Source organism: Abramis brama, assembly GCF_963993115.1.
Source record: "Abramis brama genome assembly, chromosome: 10".
NCBI lineage: Eukaryota > Metazoa > Chordata > Actinopteri > Cypriniformes > Leuciscidae > Abramis > Abramis brama.
Genome location: NC_139972.1, coordinates 34,683,944 through 34,700,615, shown reverse-complemented (window position 1 = coordinate 34,700,615; position 16,672 = coordinate 34,683,944). Strand labels below are relative to the sequence as shown.

The 16,672-nt window shown below is 38.5% G+C and overlaps 1 protein-coding gene across 1 annotated transcript; it reads left to right on the top strand.

The window, feature by feature from the left end:
* Positions 1–759: 759 nt before the first annotated feature.
* On the top strand, positions 760–1,674 carry LOC311091055 (olfactory receptor 6N1-like; the record flags this gene model as incomplete). Its single annotated transcript, XM_084126786.1, has 1 exon — positions 760–1,674. One exon carries the CDS (start codon positions 760–762, stop codon positions 1,672–1,674), a length of 915 nt encoding a protein of 304 aa, XP_083982912.1.
* Positions 1,675–16,672: the final 14,998 nt, after the last annotated feature.

The window sequence follows — 16,672 nt, the reverse complement described above, 5'->3', positions numbered from 1 at the left end:
TGACACTTTACATATATGTAAAATTTAAATTTCAACTAGGATACCTTCCCAAAGACTCACAACCTCATTACTGTGTCTGTGTTATCTGTAGATTTTGAGTGACAAGATTTTTACCCACTGTGCCAGTTAAGGAAAACTTCTGGTGTGCTGTTTATGCAAGTGAAGCCACAGCAGAGAGGTCTTCAGAGATTTGTTTTATGCTATATAAAAGAGCATGTATGGTGATTCTTAGGTCTTCTAAACAGAGCACATAGGCTAGACCTGATTCTCTGCACATTCACACATTCTCTGAAGATAAAGTGATGTTAATGTCAGATCTTATCACAGAAGGTATTTCTGGTAATGCAATTTCATGTACATGTATATTGTTAAACTAACTAAATAATTCATATTCACATGATTTATTAAACAATGTGGCTACAATTATACAAAGCTGGTAAGCATGAAAACAGTTGGTTACACTATAAGCTTAAATTTTAAGGTGTCCTTATTACAATGCAGGGGTGCAGAGTTATATTAATTAACTAAACGTACTTACTGTAGGGTTAGAGTTAGGATTAAGAATAGGTTTAGGGTTAGTTGTGTGTAGCTACTTATGCATAATTTATAGTTATTACTATATTAACTACATGTAGCATATGTAACGAGGGCAATGTAATATAAAGTATTACCAAACATTCTTTTTTTGAGGTAAAAATCATGTGAACTGTGTCTTCTTTCATCCTCAGGTCAATTAATCCATCCTTTGCTTAACAAAAAATGGAAAATGGAACATATTTTTACTTGATGTTGTTTGAAAATATTGGGTACATAAAATATACTTTCTTCAGTTTGGGAATTATGTTATACAGTGCTATTATATTCTTTAATGCCTTTATAATTATTGCAATTTGTCTGGAAAGGACTTTACACCTGCCCATGTACATTCTGATTGCATGTTTGTCCATCAAATCTGTGTTTGGAACAGCTGCTTTTTTCCCAAGGTTACTGACAGACTTGCTGTCTGATACACACTTGGTGTCCCGTGAAATATGCTTCTTACAGGCTTTTGTCATTTATTCATATGCATCAAATGAAAATACAATATTAATGTTAATGGCATTTGACCGATATGTAGCAATCTGTAAACCTTTACAATACAACAGCATAATGACTCCCAGGATTTTATCTATTTTAATAGCTATAAGCTGGATTTATCCAATGCTTTGTATTGGTATTGGTGCTATTTTAAATGCCAGACTGACTATGTGTGGTAACAAACTGTGGAAGGTTTATTGTCACAACTGGGAAATTGTCAAGCTTTCTTGTGCAAACACTATTATTAATAATGTTTTTGGCTTTTTCACAATGACCACAACTCTTATCATGCCTTTAAGTTTTATATTATATTCCTATGTTAAAATTATCATTTGTACAAAAAGTTCACCAGAGTTCAGGAGAAAAGCATATCAGACTTGTATTCCACACACAGTGATCCTTTTAAATTTCTCTATTGCTATTTTTTGTGAAGTCACTTTGAGTCGGGTCACGACTTTGGATCTCCTTCTAGGCATGTCAATTATTATTTCACTGCAGTTTCTTATTGTTCCACCCATCCTGAACCCTCTTGTTTATGGTTTAAATTTTCCTGAAATTCGCAAAAAAATTATATGTATTATAAAAGCATCCAAATAGATGTGTTTTTAATGTAATAGATACTATACAGGATTGGATTTCTCATAAGCATTGTGAGCTAAGTTTATCGTGGAGACCGTTGGTGGCAATGGTTGTACAGTCTACTTAGGCTTATGATGCTTTTGGGAAACACAACCCAAAATGTTTATGATATACAGCCAAAAAATCATTGTTTAATCAAACATTGTTTTATCTCTTCTCATATAGCCTTGCTCGCACTGATTAGTTTTTCACTCATTTGATTTGTCTGCTATTTAGTCTCGTTCGTTTCTTTGCTCCTCTGGATTTGTTGATGTTTCCTGGACTGATTCCGGTTACCAACCTTTATCAACAGGCTTTTTTTGACTATGCTCCCCTGTGTCACAGTTGTGTTCTGTTTAGTTTGTTTTCATTGGACTTGTCTGCCTGTCTTCATGTCACGTGTCATCATCATTATCAGTTCATCTGTATCACCTGGGATTAGTTATTCATCATCATCTACATCACCTGTGTGCTGTTAATCAGTGTTCATCTGTGTTAGTATTTAAGTTCCTTCAGTTCAGTCAGTCTTTGTCCGTTCTCCGTTGTATTTAGGTGTGTGAACCTTCTGCCTGTCTGTACCGGTTTGAATTATATTATTAGTAAATGTTTTGCATTGGAACTTTTGACTCCTCAACTTCTTCTGCCTGCACCGCACCCTGACAGAAGAATGGACTACCCAAGATGGACGATAGGGCAAGAATAATCGTCCTGGCTCAGGAGAGCCCTAACCTTTTTTATTTTGTTAATCACTTTGTGTCTTGCCGCCACCAGCTCTCTTGACGCTAAGGACCCTAATGGTCCTTTTCTGGATCGGGGCAACTTTCCACCACCATTTCGACCTCCCAGACACCACAGGATTGGACTGGAAAGAGACCGTCAATAGGTGTCTGGAGAGCGTCGCGCCCCGATCCAGAACACTGCCTGACCAGCCTGTTCTTAACGTCATGCCCGCCATGCCTGAGCCCTCGTCTTCAGCCAAGATGGCTGCTGCCTCACCGCTTGAGCCCTCAGCCAAGATGGCCGCCACCTCGCCACCTGAGCCCTCAGCCAAGAAGGCTGCCGCCTCACTGCCTGAGCCCTCAGCCAGTATGGCCGCTGCCACGCCAAGACCGGTTCCTGTTCCCCGTTCTGTGCCTCGACTTGTTCCTGCCCCAAGGACTATCCAAATTCCCAGACCTGTTCCAGAGTCTCGTCCCGCCGAGACCGCCCGTCCAGAGTCTCGTCCCGCCAAGACTGCCGAACCATAGTCTTGTCCCGCCGGGACCGCCCGTCCAGAGGCTTGTCCTGCCGAGCCTGAAACTGTTCAAGTCACACCCACCGAGCCAGAGACTGTTCACGTCACGCCCGCCGAGCCAGAGACTGTTCACTTCATGCCCGCCGAGCCAGAGACTGTTCACGTCAGTCCTTCTGAGCCTGAGTTTCACGTCAGTCCTGCCGAGCCTGAACTTCACATCAACCCTGCCGAACCCGAATCTTCTTTCCCCAAACCTGAGTCTTCTGTCCGTGAGTCTGTCTCCGAATTCCCACACAGCCTCCCTCTCCCACCACTGCCTGTCAGCTCCTCTAACCACCTTCAGGGAGGTGGAGTCGCCGTGGGTCTGCCGGCCTACAGCTCCAGCCTGGTCGGTAGATCCCCGGTCTCCGCCTCCAACCTCCGCGACCAGGACTCCGCCTCAGCTCGACGGTCCATTAATGTCCCCTTGCGTCCTACCTCCCTCAGCTCCACCGTGGCCCATCTGGTCACCAGGTCCGCCAGGCTCCCTCGTCCCCCCGGATCCACCTTGGCCGCTCGTCAACCTTCCCTCACCTCTGGACTGCACTCCTCTGGCTTCGCCTCATCCCTTCGTCCCCCCGGCTCCATCGGACTCCTCCCTCCCGTCAGTTCCTCCTTGGTCCTCGCTTCCTCTGTCTCCACTGTGCCCTTCTGTGTCCCCGCCTGCACCTCAGTCACCAGAGCCGGTGGCCCCGCCATGTCCCACCGAATCCTTGGCGTCGCCTGGACTCGTCGGCTCTCCGGCTCCACCCTGGTCTCCTCTCCCACCTGCTTCACCCCTGTCAGTCGGTCCCCTGGAGTCATCAGCCCTGCCTCCTCCATGGCTCCTTCCTCCGTTGTCTCCGCCATGGCTGCCTGCACAGCCTGCTCCACCCTGGCCGCCTGCATCGTTTGCTCCACCCTGGTCCCTCCTGCCTTCAGCATGCCCTCAACTGCTCTTCGTCCTCCTCCTGAGTCCCCTCCTGTTTGAATTATATTAGTAAACGTTTTGCACTGGAACTTTTGACTCCTTATCTTCTTCTGCCTGCACTGCATCCTGACACCCTGTCTGCCATGTACAGAACCCGGTTTTGTTCATTAAATGTTCTGATCTTTGCTTTTTATGTTTTATTTATTATACTTAAAAGACATGTATTTTATTTATTTTGATTAGGCCTACCATTATGCAGTTTTAATAAAGTTAAATTAACCCTCTGGGGACCACAAACGCGCCCGCGCGTTTTGCTCATTTTTTTTTTTTAGCAATGAAAATAAACACTAAATGCTCTGTTAATTTTGATCTTTCATTTTCGTGTAATACATCAATCGATCCTGTTCAGTTTCTATTTTTTTTCTGTATACTCACAATAAAAATAAAGTGTTTTGCTTTTTGACAAATAAAGAAAAATTAACATGATGCGATTTCTGCCTTCTCTCTGTCAGTAAACTCCCATTTGAAACGCGTTCGAAAATGATCTATAACTCCGCGAAAATTCAGTCAAACAGGCAAACAGACCCACGGGCATAAAGCTTGAGATCGCATCTTTTAAATGAAGTCATTTATATAAAAAACAAATATTCTCAGCTTCTGTAATCTGTATAAAAAGAGAGCGACTCCTGTCGAGCTCATTAGGAGCTCATTCACAGTAATGTGACCACTCCCCGGAGAGCGTGTGCTATTCAAACGCAAATTCTGAGAACTATTTCAGAGCTGTGAAACGCCCACATCAGCTGTAAACAAAGCGCGTCGCGACTCCTCGCGAGTGAGACATTATAGCCTACCTTATGGAGAAAATATTCCTCAGAACAGTGCTGATGAGGAGCAATATCTCCTGAAATGAGGAGCAGATTCCGCTGAGGAGTGAGGTAGGCTGTTTTCTTTTCTCACGTGTGGAATAACGTTATGGAATAACGTTAGTGTAGGCCTATGTAAACCGCAAAAAGATGAATCGCATTTCTATAATATGACTCGCCTTTCTGTGAGATGAATGAAGGGGACATATTTGTAAAGACTGTTTAGCCTAAATATGAATCGCGCGTCTGTGTGTGAAAGAATAAACTGCTTTGCTAAAAAAATAAACTGCAAAAAAAATACTATTTTTGTCAAAAATAAATTCATAGACTAAGATGTTAGATGTTCCAATGTTGGCTATATGCAAACTAATGAATACATATGATAAAATGTAGGCCTATAATCTTTTTTTTTTTTTTTTTTTTACAAAGAAAGAGTACACTTGAAATATTGTTGAAATTGTAATTATTGTTGTAATTGTAACATTTTGAATAAAATAGCAAAACATATTTACAAGAGAGATGTAAGCGAAATCTTAAATGGTCAATATAAGTCTTCTTCTAAATACATCTTTTGTCCTTGCATTGTGGCTCAGTCAGTTTCACACCTGAGTGAATGGCTCATTATACAGAGTGGGTGGGACATTCATAATCTAAGGTGTAAACTACTCCTCCCCCTCGCATATTGGCTTTCCAAGCAAAACCTGTTTTACACCATTTAAATCAATGTATTTTTTTTTGTGAACGATAAAGCAAGACTATTTTTACATCATTTTGAAGCTAGAACTCAAAGGGACAACATCAATTAGTCAAAAGTCTTGTGGACACATATTTAATATGTGTTTTGTGGTCTTAATTCAGCAACTTTCATTTTAATTTTTTTCAATAACCACGCATAAACATTATTCTCTTAAAAATACAAACATCTACATACACGTTGCTCGCATATTATGGTAGCCCTGTTTGTGCTATATAGAGTGAATTTACACCTTTGCCATTAACATGTTTATAAATAACTGAAAAAAGCACAAATGTCAAGGCATGTCAGAACATCTCAAGGACCCCAAAAACAGCTTGGTCCCCAGAGGGTTAACGTAATTTCTGTCATGTTTACTCTTCAAAGTTTACACATGCAGGTGTTGATTATGATTAGGCTAATTTACTGATAGCCCCATTAAATAATAAGGACAAACAATATTTTAAAAAGTATATAATTAACTAACATATGACTAATTAAAAATTAACCTCAAAACATAAAACGCTAAATGGGGGATATCTATAGGTCTATCTAGCATAAAAAAAATGGTCAGAACGTCGTCTCTCAGTTGCTGAATGTCGCGCAACAGCCCTATCACGTCTTACAATTCTAAGTTGTTACAATGTTGCAAGCACATAGACAGCTATATGGAATTTTTTATCCTAACATAATTCAAATTCAAATGCTTAAAAAGATCAAATAATAAATCTAAAAGTCTAAAAAAAAACTGTTTAATTGATAAATCAAATGGTCAAATTATTAAATAATAAATCAAACTCTTAGCCTGACGTCGTCATACTCAGATTCTAGTCAGAATATGATACTGCTCCATTGGGCTGTGAAATGCCTCTGCACTCAATTGAATAGACCTACAACCAATCAGAGCAACGGAGTAAGTGACGTATTTTCTTCATTCATCTTTCTGATGGACAAATGCCTTGATCACGGTTCTCTGTTCCTCTTTTCAAATTAATGCGCTGTCGATATCTTCTATAACAGACGCGATGGTAGAATCTACACATGATGTTTTATAAACAAAGTTCGGGAGGAGCACGTTCAAATAATCAATCCAATCAACTTGTCATCAAACAATTACCAGGTCTACCCTATCAGCATGAGAGGAAGCATATATTTATTCACTCTGTCAACTCACCTAACATTCCTTGACAGTTTTCAGCATCCCTCCACTCACTCTTGGCTTGTTCTTCCACAGCCAGGAATACGGGGGGAGTACTTTGGGTTCGGGCCGAATACCGAGCCCGGAGCCCTCTCCTCGGACAGCATGCCAAATATGCATTTATTCTATCTGACTTATTTGTAAGTGTGAACTTGTGAAATCTCAATTCTCCAGCGGCAGTCATCTTTGTTGTAAACAAATTCATCTCAAGCGCTCTTTGGTGACGTGGATGATTACGTTACTGTTGATCATCTGTCCATCATCGTATAAAGCCCGACCTGACAATTTGATTGGTCCGAACAGCTTTTGTTCAGGCATAATAGCTCCACAATAGATCAAGTCCAGACCGAACTTCCAAACCTAAACATTTTGTGGGTGGGGCTAAGTTCGGCTGGCATTCAGGCTATCAAACTCTCAGAATGGCTGCACAAATGATAAATCAAATGCTCAAATGCAATTTCATTTCCTCATTCGGATTTGATTTTTAATTTTCATTATCAACCCAGTATAAACCTGTCATAATTAAATCTATAAGTCAATGCTCAAATCATAAATCAAATGCTCAAACGCACATCGCTAATGATAAATCAAAAGCTCAAACAGACATCGCAAATGATAAATCAAATGAGGAATGTTAATCGAGGAATGTTAATCAAGTAGCGTGGGCGGAGGCTGCGGAGCTTTGAGACGGAAGAGATCAAGATCGGTGACAATGGTTTTTGAAGGTGTAATTTTACACTTGTGTGCCCTCTCCGAAAATGTGTCCTTGGGAAACATAAATGAAAAGGTTTTTGAGTCAATGGTGGAATATCTTCTTGAGAGAATGGGGGAAATATCGGCCCTTACAAACACCGAGGTCAACAACGTTGCAATTGCAAACCTGCGTGAGGTATTGAGGCAACTGCAGGTGCAAAGAGTCAGAAGAACACCATTGCCAGGGAGACCAAGTCAAAACATTCCACCAGAGACCATCGACACGCATCTAATGTGAGGTATAAAGGCTGCGGAAATCGCAAGATTGTTTGGCGTTTTGGAGATGACTATATGTCGTTGAATGCGTGTGTGGCGGGGTAGTGGAAGGGCAAAAGTTACACTTATAGACAAAATAGAGCAAAATAAAGAGCAGACTACGCCACCCCGTTACGTGAACGGGGAAATTTCATAAGACACACAGGTTCACTACCACAGAGGACAAGAGACATGGATCTGAATACAAAATACTTTTATTTTCACAACAATAATTATTTTAAATATATAAAAACTGTTGACTCAGGGGGCAAGAGTTTACACCACTTCGATGTGCACCAGACCAAAAATAAAGAAAACAAACAAACAAACAAACAAACAAACAAACAAACAAACAGAGACTTTCAGGCTGAGGCTTACCAGTAGGGCAGCTAGCTGGGCAGTGAATATCGGCAACGGCAAAACACTCGGTGAAGAAACACCACCACCAAAAGGGCGCTTCCCTACACCGCGGGGGCCTTCAGCTCCTGAAAGAAAAAAATATATATTTCACAATTAGCCGCAGACACATGTATCAACAAGTTATAGTAGAACAAGTTCAAACTATAAAGGAGGTCAACACTTAGCAAATTACTGGCCACAGAAGTTTAACAGACTGGTGTGTCCCAAGGAGTTTACATCAAATTGCCATTGAAGCCTAAACATTGGAGCAGCCAACTGCTGTAAACAAAAATAGAATAAAACACAACAAAATAAAGTCAAACAATACAAAATGAAAACAACAATTAATTGGACAAACAGATTAAATCACAGAAAACAAATCCAAAAGTAATTAATGAAAACAGAAACTTGACAAATATTCCACCAAATACTCAAATCAAAACGTTTTTTTTAGACAAAAGAGATTTGCTATTCTCAGGTACAGAATGTAACTCACTTTTCCACAATCCTTAGGAAAAGCACCGACCAAAGACAGCAAAAATAATAAACAAAAAAACTTCTGGTGGGGATATAACAAAAGGTGGGGCTAAATTACACCATTAATGGTACGTCTCACGTTAAATTACAACTCATCACTTAGGCCACCAGCATTAGCGTAAAGCAATCTTCAAATACAAAATAAACTAAAGAAAAACAAATCAAAGTGAATGTATCCAAACAATAGCGAAATGGTCACATCGTAGTATTAATGGCAGCAGAACAAACAGTGCAGTCTAAGACAGGGGGGTAATGTTTCATAAAAAACTGAAGCTTCCCTGGGCGCCGCCATTGATTAGCAGACCCCCACCTGCTATTAGCATTCCATTGACCCCATTCAATTTGGCGTCACTTTGACAGCGAATAAGTTTACATCTGAGGCGTTTAAAGACTCCATTTGTCCATTATTTATTTCTAAAGAAACACGAAAATGTATAAAAGGCTCCATTACCTTGTATCTTACGTTATGGCCCCGTAGAAGCAGTTTTTGTAAAAATAGGCTAACGATTGCGTCATAACCACGCGACTCTCTGTCGCACAGTAGAGAGATTACCGTATGGACAGGAGGAGAAGCTTGCGGGCAATCGGGGGGACGTGGAGGAAAAATGACAAAATAATTAATCAGAATACTTTGCAAAAGTTGCTCCTGCTCCTAGCTAATGGACACCTCCTACTCACACTCTCCGTCTCTGCAAGTTTTTGGAAGGGAATGATTCAGATTTCTCTTGGCACAGCTACTAGAAGACAGACAGGTTGCTCACATCACATCTACGTTGTCAAGCTCAGTTTAAGTCTGCGCAGTACGATCAGCCATCAGGAAGTGAGTGCTTCTCATTGACTTCACTTTTCTCCGTTGAATCCAATGGGGTCGCTGTGTCCATTTCTTTTACTGTCTATGGTCTAAGGACGTTGTCTAGGGAGCATTTGCCCCGCAGTCCACAGAGACGAACTGCTCACGAGCGGATTGACGCACTAAAAATAGACAAAATTAATGAATAAATTTAAAAACACTCACCTCATAATGTTCAAGTGGTTAGATATACATACCCAATAGTAGATTGCTAGACCCACAGAATATTCAGTTACTCACAGCCTCGTTCATAATAGGCAAACCGCAAATGTACATGTGTTCCATCTGATCAAACACATGAGCTGCACTATGATGGAAGCATAGGTTACCGGGGATCACACCAGAACAAACATTAGTCTGTTGGAATAAAAATACCTGTGATAAGGACAGCCTGCACCCAAAAGCAACGTTGCACCAATCCGGACACTAACCTGGCTAAAACATATACATCCCCACTTTAATAGTGCATGTGTACTAGCAGCAACATTAGCCAAACAACTAGGAACAAATAATAGGGCGGGATCTAACCCGCCTTGCCACACGTGAATATGGAATAAGGTAAGTCATATATGGGACTTTTTGTGCGTTATCACTAATTTGCAGGGGGTGCTGCGAAACAGTAAGTTAGTAATTGGAGAAATGATTCACCGAATGATTAACTTACGTTATGTCTGATCAGAGTTTTTCTGCCAGAAAAGGTCTGTGCTGTTTGCTTTTAATTAAAAACAAACAGAAGTCCTATAAAACTTTCTTGCTTCAAATTGTTCTTTCTAAATTAATTTGGAACTAGTTCATGTCTTTGTGGCTTAAACTTTGTTTTTCGTTTAATTGCCATACCATTGTTTCCCCATTATTGCAGAGTGTCTGACCTATACACAGACATATCAAATGATGATCTGGACAGAAGTGTAGCAGAAATCTAGAACCCCAACTCTGTATGATGCATGGCCACTTGAGCTCAAGAGGTGTTAAAGTACAAGGTAAGACTTGTTCATGTTAATGTAAAATAATGATTATTGCATACAATTGGTCATACTTCCACAGTAGCCTAGACACCATTAAATTAAGTAACACCTGAAACTGATCTTCAGTAGTCAAAGAATTTATACAGGTAAGATTAAGATTTTTTTGTGTGTTATTTATCTCTTTTGTTCTATTAGTTGAAATAGTGTGTGAGTCCCTGCGGAGAGTGGATCCACAGGGAACACAGCTACGAGCCTTGTCCCTACGCACAATAAGGCGTCGAGAAAATTCGTTTCGCGTACCTACCCCGAAGTGACAAAATAAAATAAAATTCTGTATCAAAATTTATAAGGAAAGACCAGTACTTTGTTTAGGCTTGGTTTGTAGGGAATTACAAACCTGCGCACATATTTTCAAACGCACATAACTATAGAAGCAATTCTTAATGCGCATGTGAACGCCATCAGCGTTTATCACAGGTTCGCATTTAAAGTCTGTGTAGAGAGAATGGTGTCGTCTTAGAGGCCCTTAATTTAATAACAAATGATCGTTGCGACGGAAGCAAATCAATCAAAACTAACTTTAGCTGGAAAATAACTTTATTAAAGAACCGCTATAAAGCCAAAACAATCTCTGTTACCTTAAATTATACGTTTATCTCTGTAAAGCTGCTTTGAAACAATCTACATTGTTAAAAGCGCTATATAAATGAAGATGACTTGACTTGACTTGACAGTATTTCGTTCCAGCACCTAATGCCATGTGTCATATAGATGAGAACCACAAACTAATTAGGTATGTTTTAAAGGATTAGTTCACTTCAGAATTAAAATTTCCTGATAATTTACTCACCCCCACGTCATCCAAGTAGTTCATGTCTTTCTTACAGCCATGGGACTGACCACATAAGCAGCGCTTTCCCATGTTCATAGGTTCACAGAACTATCACTGTAAATAGAACCGTCTGAGCGCATGAGTTTTATCAGAGATGCAGAAAGCGATGCACAAGGATGTAGTGTAACGACAAATTATTATTTTTTCCGAAGTGTTAACAACTTAGTGTTAACTAATAATTGTTGCAAACTGGTACTACCAACAAAATATAAGTGCATTTCTGGAACTGGGCATCGTTACACTACATTTTACAGACTTTTACGTGCTTTTCCCAAACCACTGAAGGGACGTCGACGTCCAGGTTAGCAGTAGCATGAGCCGTCAGGCAAGTGTTATTTAAATAAACTCCTGATGTACTTAACTTTTCAATGCCTCGTTTTATGAGTACAGAACCTATTTGTACTACTGTATAAGTTTGGTACCATTCCGAGCATTATTAGTGGGGTAATTTATGAGATACATCGTAGGATCCATTAGCGCCTGCAATAAGCCATCCGGCTAATTTCTCTAAATAAGCTCTAACTTTAATAATGTTCAACCAAGGGGAAAAAAATTTACATGCTACATTTGAAACTTCAAGTCAGAAGTACATTGAATAATTCATTGTATGTAACACCATGAAATTCATATATAACTGCAGCATATCCGATATATTAAATCTACTCATATACTCGTTAATCTGAGCTCTTCCCATTGGACTGATGAACAGATACAATTTACAATTTATTATATTTCAGATGTGTTATAAGTTTTACTTGTTAGAGTGAAATGAAGACTTGACTCATATCTTGGTCTCTAAAAACACTGTGTTGTGTTCCCATGAGTCTGTGTGCTACTCCCATTGAAGAATAGAGCTCAACGCCACCTGTATTATGGGATTTCAGTTTCTGTGTCAGAACGTTTTTTCTGAGTTATAGGATTTTTGTGAACTGTGTTGTAGGGGAGCATATCGATTTTCCTAGGGTCATTGTCTATTAACACACATTAAGCAAACTTTTTATACGGTCAGGATTAATTTTCCCAGGGCGCTATCAACTTCATGAACTTTCATCCCTATAACCTAAGGAAGCTGACCATTTGTGATTCCATTACTACAACCATTTTAGTTCAGTTCCCTCAAGTCTAGCCTATTATACTGAGAGCCATATGGCAGTGCTGAGGAATAGAAAACCCATTTGACGAGTTCCCAAAAATAACCCATGTCATATTAAGCGAATACAGAGATAGTCATAAATAACTCCATATAATTTACACAGTAAAATCCCCAGTGTTAATTTAACACAACTAAGGGTTTATATAAACCACACTACAGAGTGTTCAAAGTAACACAGAAGCAGTGTTAAAGTTAATTAGATCATTGTTTCCCAACCCTGCTTCTGGAGGCACACCAACAGTGCACATTTTGGATGTCTCCCTTATCTGACCCATATATTTCTGGTCTTGGAGTCTCTACTAACAAGCTGATGAGTGGATTCAGGTGTGATTGATTAGGAAGAGTTGGAAAATGTGTAGTGTTGGTGTGCCTCCAGGAACAGGGTTGGGAAACTGCATTAGATAATTAAAGGGATACTCTACCGTTTTTTCATATTAAACTATGTTATTCCCTTAACTAAGACGAGTTGATACATACCTCTCTCATCTCAGTGCGTGCACTTAATCGCTCTAGAAGCTCGTAGATTAAGTGCACTTAATCGGTGACACTTTGAAAGCACTTAGCTTAACCCCAGTATATTCAATGGTATCTAGCAGCAATGAATTTAGAAGTGACCAAACGCATCAACGTTTTCCCTATTTAAAAACAGTTACACGAGTAGTTATTTGACCAAGTATGGTGACACAAAATAAAACGTGGCGCTTTTCTAAGCAGGTTAAAAAGTATAACTATAATGTATGGCGTAATAGCACTTTTGGAAGTACTTTGACTCTGCGCAGTAAAAAGTCACGCCTGATCCTCTTTCCACTATTGACAGAAGTGAGAGGAAGAGGATCAGGCGTGACTTTTTACTGCGCAGAGTCGAAGTCATTGAAATCATTGAATCTGGCCACTTTTTAATATACACAGATTTTGTGGCTAAGATAAGGTGGTTTATTTCTTTGCTCTTGGCATCCCAGATCTGGCAAACAGGAGTGAGCCACCCAAGGGCTGTCATTCCACGCTGCATGTGGTCCAGATCATCATTCCACATGTGCCAGATGTGAGCCGGATCTGGGAAGAAACAATATTGCTGTGTAGGTTGTAACCTATAAGAAATTAACTGAATTAGACAGACTTTTGTCAGTTTCTGACGTATGATTGTCATAACCTATCAATAGTAATGAGTAAGATAATATGGAACAGCACACTTTTCAGAATGAGTTTTGAAAGCATACCCTTCAATTGATAGCAGAAAGCATTCTCTAATAGACCAAATGTGTTGAATTGTGATTGGCAGAAATTTAAAAACAGAAGATTTAAAGCAGCTCTAAACAGACAATAATGTCATTATTCATCTCAAGTCAGTACAGTGTTAATTCAGTTATCAGTCATAAATCAAGTTCATTTCAGCAATGCAGCTCTAAAGAAGGCAACAGTTTCATTATTAAGCTCAATTCAATTCAATAACACAGCTGTAAAGAAGTTCTGCACAAGACAATAGTGTCACCATTCAGCTAAATCTTTGTTCTCATATCAATAATATTACTGGATTAAACCCCAACTAAGAAATCCAAAGGCGACAGTGACAAGGAACCCAGACTCTATCAGGTGACAGAGTGGAGAAAAAACTTAGAAGAAACAAGACTCAGTCAGGGTGCCAGTTTCCCTATGTAAACATAGTTAAACTCACAACAGAACCATGGTAAATAGGAGTCTATATGAAAAAAAGTAACTCTCAATAACTTATGCTTATTATTAATTTAAAAAGCATTTTATTCTCACTGTTTGTGAGTGTCATGAAGTAATCATAAAGTGCCATGTATTACAAGGTCACACACAAAACATACACCGGACACTATATACTATATTACTTTTATTAGTTATTAACAAATTCCTTTTGGGACAGCACTGTATTTCGTGAGCTCACCTTCAAACTTTAGAATCTAAATTTGAAAACACAAAGCATTTTTTTTTCTTTTTTTTTTTTTTTCATGTACACAGTAGTATTACTTTCAGCAATTGTTGTAGTATAGTGGTCCACCATGTGGACAAGGTGATGCTATTGCATTTACCAAAACAAGGCAAATGAATCTCAGGTCTGCATATATAAATAGGAGTTGTTACATTTAAATAAGTACAGTATCTCATAGAGAAAATGTATTTGGTATGTTAAAAAAATCCATTAACTGAATCTCAAATATGCCAGCGATTAAGCTATAAACAGGTAATATTAGAGAGATATTTAGAATTGTTTACTTTATTATGTGCTGCCAATAAGAACTAAGAGCTGAGGTAGGCTGCTAAATTTTAAAGCTTAATCTACAGTGAAGAGCCTTCAATCCTAAAATAAGAACACATTTGCTAAAGAAATAAATAAAGTTTGGGTCTGATTTAAAAGTCTCTTTGTTCAACATTGTGGACCAAAAGAACAACCCAACCCAACCCAAATCTAACACTAGATGGTGAAAAATCACCACTAAATCAGGACATTGGTGGATTTTTACATGATGCAACAAATTAGATATAATTGTGCATCAATAGCATTCATTTTTTTTGTTTTACTCAATAATTACTCTATTCAGTAAAAAATAAATTGTTTTATGTCATTAAAATGATCACACTCTGTCTCCGGGAACTACTCAAACATGTTTAGCTATCATGTGTAAGAGCGCTTCCCATGAGGAAAGAACAACGCAAGAGTAAAAATCTCGCTCTAATTAAACAAAAATCTCCCTGAATTAAAATGTAAAAACAGATCAAATAATTTATTTGTCGAAATGTTGCGATAGTGTTTCATTTAAGTTCATAATTATTATATAAATGTTATTTAGTTTAACAGCAGCATTGTACCCACTGTGGTTCGAGATTTATTTGAATAAATAAAAAATTCATAAATCGCACACTGGTTTTAGGGATTCAAAGATCCCTGTGGAATTTAATACTGAGTTGAACATTTGATCATTTGAACAAAGTTTGTATTTCATTTTGCGGTAACACTTTAAAATACGGATCCTTCGTTAATGAATAACTACACAGGAACAAATGAGTAACACAATATTAACAATCTAGTAACTACAGTTAACTAACAAGTAACTCTGATTAACGAATTAGTAAGTAATAGCACACAGATTTAAGTGGTAGTTCACTATTAACTAATCAATAACTACTATTTTTTTAATACTTCCCAGAGAACTACTGAATTTTTTACAGATTTAAGTGGTAGTTCACTAATAACTAATCAATAACTACAATTTTTTAATACTTCCCAGAGAAATAATGAAAAAAATTCACAATTCATGCAAAACTTAATAACTAATGCAGGAAAAATTACTAGCACTAGATTAACATTACTGCTAGATACTGTACACTAATTATAAATATGTAATAGCGTAGCAGACTTATGATTTGGGAAAGCTGTCAATAATTAGCCTATGCACTGCTGTCTTTTAGAGAACTATTCATAAACTAAATAATTTTTAAGAATTGTTTTTATAAATGCACTTGTCTGGAACACTTACCCTGTGGCCGATTTTCCGGCATTCCTCTGGACTGGCTTTGAATAACTAGACTCATCATGGTGAGTACTGGAACATACTGAGTCATCAGCCATCCAAATACCAGTTATTTTATTATTTAACCTACCTCTCAAAATTGTTTTTATGTTCATATGTATATATATATATATAAATATGTGTGTGTATATATATCCTGTGAATGATTAGATGATTCTACCCTTTCGGGTTGGCTCTTCATTAGTAACTACAGCATGGAATCATGATAACTAGTAATGACTCAAGTGTTAATGCATACTTTTATAGGACTTACAAATTATTTGGATCCGTATTCTAAAGTGAAGATCATGTTAACTAACTAGTAATGACTCAAGTGTTACTACATACCCCTATAGGAACTACTAATTATTTGGATCCGTATTCTAAAGTGAAGATCATGTTAACTAACTAGTAATGACTCAAGTGTTACTACATACTTCTATAGGAATTACTAATTACGTGTTGGACACACGCAACATATTGAAAGAGCTTGGTTAACCTACAAAAGCCAAATTTGGCGACTGAGGGGAAACAGGACAGAGCAGCTTCTAAAAGAACATCTGTCTTTTATTGAGTGGACTTACTGGCTGGGACACAAGCACAGATATGGTCCTCTAGGTCGTCTTCTGAAAGACATTAGAAGGCATTACAGCAATTAAATAT